Here is a 13,124-nt window from a genome sequence, read left to right as displayed (position 1 = left end):
TAATCTGTGTACAATTTTTTTGCAAATTCACATCCATTAACCAAGAAAATAAGTATTATCTGGAACTTTTCCAGATCAAAGGCCTTTTTATATTATTAAACCTCCAATTCTGACAATGCACTCTCAATTCTAGTAGTAGCATGATTTTGAATTATCTCTCCTTGAAATAAGTGGGAGTGAAAGTGGTTAACCTTAGCTGGATTAATTTCCAGTCCTGGAAGCATGTGATCTACTCCGGAGCATTTCCAGTCTGAACAGGACTTGGGGATCACTAGCTGAAACAGAATTAACATCTACAATAGCTGATTTTTTAAAAATTAATATATATGTATGTTCCATACAAACCCCCCCCCCCAAAAAAAAGTAGTAATTTGACCACAATAGAACTATGGACGTTTGGCAGATAAGTACACTATCAATATCACTTGGAATGACAGTAGCCATTACAAAACAGCCAGTATAAATCTGTACTCTGATCACGTGTATTGATTGGATTGCTGAAAAATGATGGAAAAGCTGCTCAATACAGCACACAATGTATTTATTACTGCTTCTGCATGTAATGGAAAATGAAGTCCTCTGCCTAAGTCATGGGACATTCTAATTAAGCAAAAATGTAGAATGCAATATTTTACTAGCAGCTCATTGACAAATTATTTTTCTAAACCTTCTGGAATGCCCCAGTTTTCACAGATGAGTGCTGCTGCAATGCTAAAAGGTTCCATATTTGTGAATTAGTTTGCAAAATTTCAAAAATGTCTTTGCTTTGGTGGCTATGAGAACTGACTGATCCCCAAAGGCTATTGGATACCAAGCAAAATATTCCCTGAAAGCCATAAACAATATGTGTTGCTTCAGTGTGGAACTATGTGCAATTCATTATAGGATTCCTGCAATTGAGGCATTTTCCTGAAAAACCAAAATGTTTAGCGGTCTTTTTTCATGTAAAGGAAGGAAGCCTGCTTGTCTGATCAACAGACCCAATACCCCAGTTCCTTATTTGAAGGTCTGACTGCTACCACCAAGGCAAAACATTTTTGGGTCTACTTGTACCTCTTTTCCCACACCTTGAAGCTGTACTTGTGATATGAACTTTAATTTTGTGAATGCACCAAAAGCATCCTGATTTTTAGGTGTTTTTCCTTTTCCTTCCAGCCTTTCCTTGTTAGTACTTTCTTTTTCTGGTTTAGCTTTCATTTTGCTTTTAGACATAGGAAATATGACTTTTTTTTCCCCTTGCTCTTTTTGTTCTGTTTTTTTTCTTCAAGGTCTCAGTGTGGGAAGTATGTTCTATGTCTTTTCCGAAGATGGAATCACAATAATTCAGCCAACTGACTGTGAGATCCAGAGACATATCAAACCAAATGAGAAAGTGTTCACCAGTTATGTAAGTCTGGGGTCATGATTAATGTCCAGGGTATTGATAATGTTGATCTAATGCAGGGATTTTTAAACTCTGTAGATATGGTGGCTTCTAACATAAGTGATGTCTCCACTATAAACAAAATTTCCTTGATGATGTGTTGAGGAAATTAATACTCTTTTTAGTTTTAATAATTAAATCTTAATCTATATACTAGAGGGATTCGTAAATTTTGTGGATTTATAAAGCAAGCAAGCACAAAATGAATTTTTTAACAGTGTCCCTTCTTTCCTGTGCAAGCCACATCAAGGGATTTTTTTTAAAAAAATATTGTGACAACCTTTTGCTCTAAGGTGGGATCCTTCTGGAGGGCCAAACTATTGGGTTTCAAGCCACAGACTGAGAAACCTGAGCCTAATTTGAGCCTTGCTGAATTGAGTAATCTGAATTATTAATTAATTGAATTATGAAAAGAGAGAACAAGTTACATAAATGTGTATGAACAGAAAAGTACAAAGTTGAGTTTGGCACTTGTTTGTTGATATGGTGCATTGCATTTGGCTATAGAAGATGCACGTTTGAATACAGAACAACAGATCCAATCTGAAAGTTAATGTTCATGCTGGAGAAAAATGCTTTGAGCTTTTGGAGGCAAGGTGGACCATACATCTAAATAATAAAAAAAAATTCAAAATATTGCGTACTAAAGAGCACAAGGCTGTTTCTAGTACAAGTAAAAAAATTCCTGTTCTTAAGTGCATAAACAGGTGCATACTTTTTACTTAAGGTCCTCAGGTTTTGGGGGGTGGGGTGAGAGGGTTCCCTCTTTGTAGATATGTTTGGCAGAGATTCAAACTCCATTCTTCTTTTTTATTTCAGGCAGATATCTGTCCTACTCTTGAAGGTGAAGTTGTTCAGTCTTGCCTCTGGGCTTCTGCTGTCAATGTTAGAGACAAATATATTTATGTTACTCAGCCTAAGTGGAATAGAATAATGATCCTTGATATCCAGACACAGAAAATCATTCAGGTAATCTTCCAGTGACAACTCGTTGTTTTAAGATGGGAAAAATAGCCCTTGACAGTGCAAAGAATTTTGCTCCTTCCCTGAGGAGATTCTAGCTACTGCCTTAACCATGACTTGCAGTCTACAGTTTGGTCTGTTTGCTGAGGTGGGAAAACCCCTATTTGCAGCTTATTATAAATGCAACAAGCAAGATATAATGGCCACTAGAAAAAGTGTTATCATTACATGAACACTTCTAATGGGTTCTAAAAAAAATCAATGAACACATGCATGTACGATTCTCAGGATTTGCTAAGACTAAGGTTATTTTCTTGTACCAAGGTACAATATTCAATATAACATTGTGTGTACCTATGTAACCAGATCCAATGTATAAGTACCTCAAGGTTCTATCCTGTTGCAAGAATATATGTAGCATGTGAAGCCTGATCTTCACACATCCTCACTTAAACTAGATCCTATCGAGTACAGTGGAAAGCAATATTAAGGTTTTCTACAAGGATGACTTCATATGCACTGGAATTAGTGACATTGACTTCCAAGTAGTCATTCCATTCCACTGACTTCCACCATGACATGGTGTAATATGTGGTGTGTTCTAGTTCATCTGAGGTTGTATTTACCTACTTTTAAAAACTACTAAGGACCAGATGATTTTTACTGTGTCCTGATGCGTAAAACCATAGAACTTAAAAGAAGATGTACTTTCTTTTTCACACGACTGTCTATAGAAAGAAATAGAGAGAAATAGAAGTTTTGGGGAAATGGCAAGCACTTTACAGTGCAGGGGACATTCCAAAGCTCCTCATAGCTGGATGTAATGAACACTTTATGGAGGAAAGTCACTAGATGTAGTTTTTTTGTTGATGCAATGGCATGAATGTGGAGGCAAATTGCGTATGTAAAAAGAATGTTGGTGGAGCAACTTTAGAATGATATCATAAATGACATTAGTATTACTAATATAAGGAGCAGCTCTCAGGAGCCCACGAGGTCTTCTAGAGGGCATTTGCAGTACTGCATTGGTTTCCAGATTCAGAGGATGCATTTCCTTTTCATGAAAAAGTACTAACACAACTGGTTTTGTTGTTGTTGTTTTTTGTTCTTGTTGTTGTTTTTGTTTCTTTGAAGTCTCTGGATGTTGATCCTCTGCCAGTGAAGTTACATTATGATAAGTCACATGACCAAATATGGATACTTAGCTGGGGGGATATGAAGAAATCCCATCCAACACTACAGGTATGTTTCCAATGAGTTTAATAGCTCAGTGTTTATTTATAGCTTTCTATAAATTGGATTTTTAAAATAGAAATATAATTATTTATTTGCATACCAATTTTGCAGCATCCTCTGCTCCTCTGTTCAGAGTAGTTCCATCTTTTGTTTTGTTTTTTGAGCAGTCCAAAAACAGAACTGACAGCCAGAAACATGCTTGTTTGAAAGGTACTGATAATTTCAGTGCCACTGAGTGAAGATATTCCAACATCATTGGGAAGTTTTTGATCTCCAAGAATTATCACTTAATGAAAGAGCAAGAGAAGACACTATTTGTTCATTTATCCTCTTTTGCACCTCTTGCTTCATCCTCCTTAGTTTTGGAGGAGCTCATTCTCCAGAATAGATTCTGGACATGGGGGTAAGGAGATGAAGGAAAGAAGAACTGGCAAATTCTTTCCTTCTCTTCTTTGCAGACACTTCACTAGATCAAAAGCTATCCTTCAAGCATAATGGGATTATAAAAGTCCACCACCCATTCTTCTAATCATCAGAACCAGATTATATTTAAGCAGACATCACTTTTAATTATTTGCTATTATTTTTAGAGTTACCCTAAATGTTTTACTGATTTTACTGGAGAAAAAGAGAGTTTTCCAAATAATACAGAATTTCATTTTTAAACATTAGGCTTTAGAAAAAATAGAATAGTAGAAAAACCATTCTCTCATTTCCATACATCATCTTCTAATAGCTATAATACATATAGTAAAGGTAAAGGTTCCCCCGCACATGCGTGCTAGTCGTTTCCGACTCTAGGGGCCGGTGCTCATCTCCATTTCAAAGCCAAAAAGCCAGCGCTTGTCCAAGGACGTCTCCATGGTCATGGGACCGGCATGACTAGATGCCAAAGGCGCACAGAATGCTGTTACCTTCCCACCGTAGTGGTCCCTATTTTTCTACTTGCATTTTTACGTGCTTTCGAACTGCTAGGTTGGCAGAAGCTGGGACAAGTAACAGGCGCTCACTCTGTTATGCGGTACTCAGGATTTGACCCGCCAAACTGCCAACCTTCTGATCAACAAGCTCAGCGTCTTAACCCACTGAGCCACCACGTCCCTTATAATACATATACCTTTATATAAATGACTAGATACTATAACTTTGCTATGGACATTCAACACAATGAATTTTTCTTGTGTATTTACATTAGATTAAATAAACATGAATATAATCTCCATGTTCATTGCTGCTAGTGTAGAAAAATTATTGCAGGATTAGATATAGGATAGTTTCAAATCCTGCATGACTGCATTATATAGTAATGTAAACAGCTTGAAAGTAAATGGAAATTATTCTCTGATCTTACAAACCTACCCAGAGATGCCATTTCATCAACATACTTATTTCTAGGAACTGATGTAACCATCATTTTGGCTTATGGAATAATGTTATGCACATGACCACCAACTTTGTTGGTCTCATATGCATTTTAGGTCTTCTAGCTATTTCAGTTCTTCCTTTCTTGCTCCTATCAGTGGCCAGTGTTTGTTTATTCATGGTAGGTAATATCAGAAGCAAGCACTGGAGAGAACCAGCAGATCATCTGTACTCACCTGACTGGAATGGATGATTATTTTATTCCACCTACAAATCTGATTATCAATCACATCAGGTAAGAGTTCTATTCAGTCCAACAATTTTCTGAATCACAGATAATACTGGTTTGATTTTGTACTCTTGCCAAAAAAAACCCTCATGAAAAAGAAGAAGACATAAAGATCTTCTATAAGGCCTCTTGTGAGTGTAGAAACAGAATATGATATCAGACAGACAGAATGGACCCCAAGAAGCAACGGAGCAGTCATAACTACCTGAGAGAATTATCCATTAGTTCCTCCATTCTCAAGATTGTCACTGGCTTTTAGTTTAATTTAATGAAAACTTCAACCAATGATTTACATTTTAAAGTTTTGGTATAGCGGCAGTCTAATACAGGGCTTTTCAGCCAGTGGTATGGGTACCACCTGTGGTACATTGGCACCTGGCAGGTGGTACACAACCATCCTAGAAAAGTGGTTGCGGGGGAGGGGAATGAACTGAACTGGTGGCAGCACTGCACAAGCCTGAGCGAGAGATGGCTGGAGCTGGAGGGCTGTCAGGGCTCAGGGGAAGCGCCAGGATCAGTGCCAGGCTCCAGCTGAGCTCAGAAGAAGCGGCAATCAGCTGGAATGTTGCAGCATCTCCAGGGTCTTGTGATTTACATTCAAGTGCTTGGCAACTGATTCACAGTGTCCCAGGGTCATGTGAAGTGACCAAAACCTGCTGCAACTACTCAGCAGACAGGGGGAATAAAAACCAAACATTCCCCACCCCACCCCTGCTGCCAATCCTCAACAGAAATGCTCACAACAATGAAAACCTCGGACAGGAGGAAGAGGGCTGCCAGGCGGGCAGGCAGGAGTCTTGCTTGGCTGTGGCTTGGGGGGGCACTTTTTTCAATGCCATTGTAACTTCAGACAGTCACTAAGTGAACTGTTGTAAATCGAGGACTACCTATACTTCATCAGTTTTTCCTTTTTTTGGGGGGTCATCACATTTTTGACACCCTGCTAGGCGACTGGTGGTACAATGGGGGTTGAAAAGCCCTGATCTAATAAATGGATTTCAGCTTTTGCACACTGATGCATATTCAGTATGTTTTCAGGAAGTAAATTAATAATGCAGTTAAGTTTGAATATCTCCCCACCATGTTAGAACATGATTCTAGGAATTCTTATCTATATCTTTCTACTCTTGGCTGAGAGCCATTGCAAATGTACCATTCTAGTGTCATAAAGCAATATCATCAATATTTATGAAGCCAGTTGATTGCACAATATCCAGAATCATTTCCAGGGAGTTGCTAAAAGTTTGCCATGACAGTGAAACACTTTTTTTTGTTATTTGTTTTAAAGAAGAAAAATCTATGCTTTGTTTTAATTTCAGAAATTGTATATGTTTGCTTTAAATAGCAATAGCACAGCCAATGGGTAATTTAATAATTTATTATCATTCATACATGTATACAGATACATATATATTAATATTCCAATTCCAGATGTTTGTTTTATTTTTATTTAGTGTATGGCATCAACAGAGGTCATGTAATCACTGATATACAAATTCAGATTAAATAAAATAACAGCATACTCTCTCTCTCTCTCTCTCTCTCTCTCACACACACACACACACACACACACAAACACATATATATACAACACATGGACAATAAAATATGGGAGCTAAAATATTAAATTAAGATAAAACCATAATAAAATCACCATAATATGGATCCGTAGAGGTCCAATGGAATTCCAGTGTAATCTACTAGAAGTGGGGTTTTGCAGTGATTAAATCATTGGATTAAAGCTTGGAAAACCCAGATTTAAGTCATGCAAGTTGGCTAGATAATTTTGACCTGTCCCTCCAACCCCCATCCAAATCATATCACAGGATTACTGTAGTGGGGATAACCTGAAATGGAATCCCTAGGTCAGTGATGGCGAACCTTTTAGCGACCGAGTGCCTAAACTGCAACCCAAAACCCACTTATGTATTGTCGGGTGCCAGGTGGGCATGGCCCATTGGGTGGGTGTGGCCCATTGGGTAGGCGTGGCCAATTGGGTGGGCGTGGCTGCGGTGGTAATAGCAGACTGGGTGATCATGATCAGACTTGGGATCTGGCCATGACAAAGGTAGCTCTCCCTTCTTGCCACTGCCCTGACAAGAAAAACATGTCTGCCATGTTTCAACTCAGATGGGCTTGGAATAGGCCCATCACTACCATGGTGGCCCTGAACTCCTGAGCTGTTTCCAAGACCAGCCCCAGGGAGAGCAAACTGAAGTCCTCCAGGACTCTAAGCCTGGAGAATTCCACAGCCAACTCTGACAGGGCATCCAGCAGCTCAGGCAGGGAAGCTATTATGCAGCAGGGATGCTGTTACAGTAGCACCAATCCCAACTGATCTTGCAAGCCTATTTTCAACTTTTCAATTTACACTTCAAGCAAAACGTTTACACACATTTGCATGTCAGCTCAAAGAATGATTTAACGCAAGATCCTAAAAAATTTTTGTTGTTGTTCTTAACATTACTAATTATAATTTCTTCAAGGAGGCAGCTTCAGATATCATTAATTTATATTGACATCAATACTTCTGTCATTACATGTGAGATAATAAGGTATAGTACAGAGTGTTAAATAGCAGGTTCTTTGGCGCAGGAATGAAGACGAGGTAACTGAGTACAGGGAAACTCATATTTTATTTCATGCAGAATCTGTACTGGCAAATGGCTGCAACTAACCGCAATACATAGTCTAGCCCCTAGGCGGCAGCCACTAGGTTTGAAGCAACCATTGCCGCCTAGGGATAGCCAATTATAGCGCTGGAGATTTGTAGTCTGGGTTGCTGGAGAGCCGTTAGCTGCTCCAGCAACCCACGTGGTATTACTAATGAGCCCAGTACATAACACAGAGATTCTTCCAAGCTCCACCACCTGTCTTAACTGACAGTCAACTAAGACAGGTGGTGGAACTTGGAAGAATCTCTGTGCTATATCTTATTATCTCACATGGTATGACAAAAAGTACTGATGTCAATATAAATTAATGATTTCTGAAGTTGCCTCCTTGAAGAAATTATAATTAGTAATGTTCAAACGCTGGGTTTGAATAACAACAAAAATTAGACACCAAGAGGAAAGAAATGGAGGGAATGTACAGTAAATGCTTGAGTGGTTATTTAATAACAGCAGGTGTATCATTGATCTGCCTCATTCACCTGTCAATGTAACCCTGAGAATGTCTCCTAAGAAATCTCCATGAGCATATAAATCGAGCTATCAGATGTCTGTTTAGACCAGTGTTTCTCAACCTTGGCAGCTTCAAGATATATAAACTTTGACTGCCAGAATTCCCCAGCCAGCCATGGGGAAGGAGGTTGAAGTCTATACACCTTAAAGTTACCAGTGGTTTATACTGCATTTACATTTATTGTAAGTATAGAAGTGTTTTAAACAAAGTATTTTTCTTCAAAATGCATTTCAATGCATCCTGATACAAAGGAACAGCAGGCATAATCATATTACTCCTCAGTCACACACCATTTTCATTTTCTGCACTAGATTTCTTTTTTAATTTGTAATTGATGCAAGTATAATAGTTGAAAGACAAACTAAATCCCAGGGTTATTTGCAGGATCAGAGAATATAAAACCTTTTTTTCTTAAGGAATGAATTGTGCAGCTTTCAGCTCTATTTTTTCTGTTTACATGTGCACACAAACACATACTGTAATTATTCACCATCCACCACAATCTCAAAACTGGTTTACAGTAATGATTATTATTTGGAGAAAGAATGAGTTTCTATGAACTAGAACAGCTAGAAATATGGTTTTCAATCAAAGGAATTGGAATATTAGGACCATGTTTATCTGAAAAAAAATCACAAATTATGAAAACCCATTTCAAATTAATGCTGCTATATATCTGCCCTTTGTGGTCATCCAGATTTGGTAGTCCAAATACCATAATCTTATTATCTTAATGTCTCCAGGTGGAGGGACCATCCATGTAGAACATTTTCTATTAATTCCTTTGAGTTCAAGTCACAATGGGAGGTACCATCTTTTCAATTTAAGATAGATGCTGTGTTTCTTTAGCTCTTCTAATACTGTAATACCCTTCCACCTCATTCTGCTTAATAAGCATTTTCTGCAAAGGAAGGAAGAGTTCAAGGGGGAAAAGGAAATGTTGTCATCTGCCCCTCCCCCAAAAAATCTACCATCACTTGCGTCCTTAGCTAGCTCTTCTATATAGATATTTAACCCTAAATGGATATAGATTTAGTAAACCCTTTGATTTCCAATGTCTATGCTACCAATGGCTAAGAGCAACTCAATGAGAACACTGAGAAAAAAGTTACATACCTTGAAAAAATATTTTTCTGCATTACTGAGGTCAGGTTTATATTAGTCTGATATATTTAAAAATCTTTATGCAATGTAAACATACATTAAGACACTGAAAAGCAGTAACCAGAAGAACAATGCTAATTTTTTTTTGCAGCAAGAGACTTAAAGCAAATACTAGAAGTAACAATCTTTTGCTATTACCCAAGAATGTCCTCTGGCATTTTACCATTTCGGTCTCTTACATGTACAGAATCCATTTATTCCATGGTACTTTGTTTCACCTTTAATGTCTTCCCTGAATATCTGTGTCCAACTGAATATATTCTATTTCAGCTCAGTATTAAGCTCTATATGGCATTAAACAAGGCAAAATTTCTTTGCCTCATTCCTTCCCATGATCAAAATATAGCGTGACATTTGATCTAAGCAAGGTTGGGTAAGGTAAGGCTCCAGAACTGGTGGCTGCCAAAAGTTCCTTCAGAGTTGTCATCAAACTATAATTTTCAATGTGACAGATGAGAAGTTATAAAAGATATGGCAGTGGTCAGACTAAATATTTGAAATTAATTTACTGCTCATGGTATCTATTTTCTGTGCTCACTTCACTCACTGTTTATGATGTTCACTCCGAATTTTTGGAAGGTGGGCCATAGTATCTCATACCTGAGACTGAAGTTTGGCATTTCACCTGGAAATTTTGTGCTCTTGTTTCAATTTATAAATAAATGTTGGTTTTGAGCATTTGGGCACCATAAACGTACTCACTCGTGAATGGAGCCACATTTCTTAAAGTGCACAGTTTGTTATACTATGTTTTGCCTTTTGTTTACAGGTTTGGTTTCATCTTCAATAAATCAAAGGCTGCAGTTCACAAAATTGATCTGGAAACCATGGCTCATATCAAGACAATCAGCTTTGGAAACTACAGTTGCCTGCCCCAAGCCATGGCCTACACCCACTTGGGAGGTTACTTCTTTGTGCAATGCAAAGCAAACACATCCATGCCAAGGATTTCACAACTTATAATTGACAGTGTTACAGATTCTGTTATTGGTCCCAATGATGATGTATCAGGAACTCCCTACATCTCTCCAGATGGACGTTATTTGGTCAGTGCAGATGAAGAGAGCAGGAGGATCAGAGTCCAGGCCATAACAGTCCAAGGAGAAATCAAGTTGATTTATGATTTACAAACCTCTATGCACATATCTCATCTGACATTCCAATCCTCTTTCACTGAAGCCAATCAGTATTATATATATGCTTCTTCACATTTGCAAACAGATGTGCTTTTTATTGAGTTGTCGACAGGGAAAATGGACCTCTTGAAGAACTTAAAAAACCCTATCAGACCTAAAGACTGGCCCTGGAACAGCTACAACAGAATTATCCAAGACAGTGGATTATTTGGTCAATACCTTCTAACACCAGCAAAGAGTTCACTCTTTATAATTAATGGCAGACAAAATACATTACGTTGTGAAGTTTCAGGAATCAAGAAGGGCAACACAGTAGTCTGGGTAGGAGATGTATGAAAAATATACGAAAGGAAAAAGAAACCAGAACTTTCAGGAAAAAAAGAGGACTGATTGAACATTTAACTGCAGCAAAAAAAATATATATGCAGTAGCATTGTATATTTTTACACTGAGGGGGGAAACTGGTATACATTTCACAGTAGAAGACTGGCCTGTTGCAAATAGGGTATGATCTGCTAATTGGAATTGATTATACTAGGAATTTATGTTGATTCCAGTTTAATGACTTAATGTATGGAATATACCCTGGGAAAGGTAGGATTCACCTGAGATGCTATAAGTAACATCTTATAGAGCCTCACTTTTGACTTGAAAGGCTGATCAATCTTTCAGTTCTCTCTTGATAATCAGTTTTCATTCTGTTATTCCAACATAACATTTTGTATACAACATTGTGCCATGTGGCATGAGATCAACCCTGTCACTTAGATATTTTATTTTTTCAAGGATGGAAGAGCTGGAGGAATTTAGACTTTATAGAGCCATTCACGTCAAAGATTTCTGGAATCATTCTTTATAGCAGACATTATTAAGGCAAAAGATTTGCATATTTTAAAAGGCAATATTTCCACTCATCTAAAAACAGAAACAAACTGAGACAGTAAGGTGAAAAACTGGATTATGTATTGTTTCAGCTTCTGCTACTCCTAAATATTTCAGGGGTGGCCACCTTTTCCCAGTCCCTCTCTTATAGTGAGAGTATTGTACTGAAGACACTGCAGTTGACACTAAAGGAAACACTTAAGAAGTGACAAATCGAGGACAGAGAGAGAAGTATGAAATTGATTCAGAAAAAAATGGAAAGAAAGAAATACTGGATTTAGTCCAGATGTAATCATGCTTGGAACAGACCAACCAAAATTGTTAGGAGTAGGATTTCCACAGTAAGCCATGATTTTCTCTTTAGATAATACAGTTCCTTCAAAGGCTATGATTTATACGCACGCACACACACACACACACACACGCACACACACCGAAATGATATTGTATTAGATCTTTCTCTCAGACCTAACCCAAGCACGTGTATCTGATGTAGCCAGAGTTGCAGAACCTCCCGATCTAGGAAACTTTGTTTAAGGTGTCAATAAATGAACAAATATGCAAATATCTTCTATGTAATCCACAAAGAGATTTATTAGTTTATTTTTGAACAGCATCGGCCATACAAAGTGTACAAAAATAAGCTGCTATTTTAGCATTACAGAAAAGAAGCAGTACTGTTTTCAGTGCAGAAACATTTTTCAGAAAGCATTTATTCCCCTTCATTTAAAATTTACCATTAGTCAAAGAAATTGGGCCCTTCGTAGAAACAATAGATACATCTTTAAAAGCACTCTTTTTAATAGCATATTTTTGTGCAGAAAACTTTTAGCTTTTATACAAATCAGACATATCTGTCATCTAGGATCTTAGGAAGAAAAGCCTTTTAAAAAATCTATCTATTCCATTTTGCTGTTCTTCATATTCTTCCTTCATAATGTCCTCATTTATAGTCAATTAGCATTTAGTTATGAAACACAGAATAAAGTAACACTCAATTTAATGAACTAAAAGGGGAAAGGGATGCCTCTTAAAGTAAAGCATCCATTAAATCAGAATGGGATTTTATATTTGCAGATTTTACACATCTATACATGCATAAAATGGGAATAGGGATTTATACATGCGTAATTGATATATTGTACGCATGAATAAAATGGTGCATGGGATTGTTATGCATGTGTAAGTGGCAAATGGGCTTTTATGCATGCACAGAAGCATACAGTATATTGACAGATTTTATTTATTGCACCTGAAGTCCATTAAAGCAAAATTTTACTGCAATTTGGCAGAAATTAAGATATATCAATGATGCGACCACAGACAGTAAGACTTGTGCATTGACTCACTGTATAATACGAATACATTTGCCCATTTAAAAAGATGTAATGTAAATGTATCTTCTTAAGAATGTAAACTCTAATTAATTACATTTTGGAATACAGATACACATACAAATACAAAGTCCCAGTGTACCTTAAGT

The 13,124-nt window shown here is 37.4% G+C and overlaps 1 protein-coding gene across 1 annotated transcript in view; it reads left to right on the top strand.

Moving 5' to 3' along the window:
- FSTL4 (follistatin like 4) overlaps positions 1-11,095 on the top strand; it is a gene marked incomplete at both ends in the record, with an annotated part of 488,976 nt that extends 477,881 nt beyond the window's left edge. The window contains 5 exons of the mRNA XM_081318026.1: positions 1,269-1,387; positions 2,243-2,392; positions 3,521-3,628; positions 5,170-5,279; positions 10,393-11,095. Coding sequence (XP_081174152.1) covers positions 1,269-1,387; positions 2,243-2,392; positions 3,521-3,628; positions 5,170-5,279; positions 10,393-11,095 — 1,190 coding nt within the window. The remainder of the gene's footprint in view (positions 1-1,268; positions 1,388-2,242; positions 2,393-3,520; positions 3,629-5,169; positions 5,280-10,392) is intronic.
- Positions 11,096-13,124: the final 2,029 nt, after the last annotated feature.

The sequence above is a fragment of the Vipera berus genome (genome assembly GCF_964194415.1).
Source record: "Vipera berus genome assembly, chromosome: 2".
In the NCBI taxonomy this organism is placed as follows: Eukaryota; Metazoa; Chordata; class Lepidosauria; order Squamata; family Viperidae; genus Vipera; species Vipera berus.
This window is presented reverse-complemented; position numbering and strand designations above follow the sequence as displayed.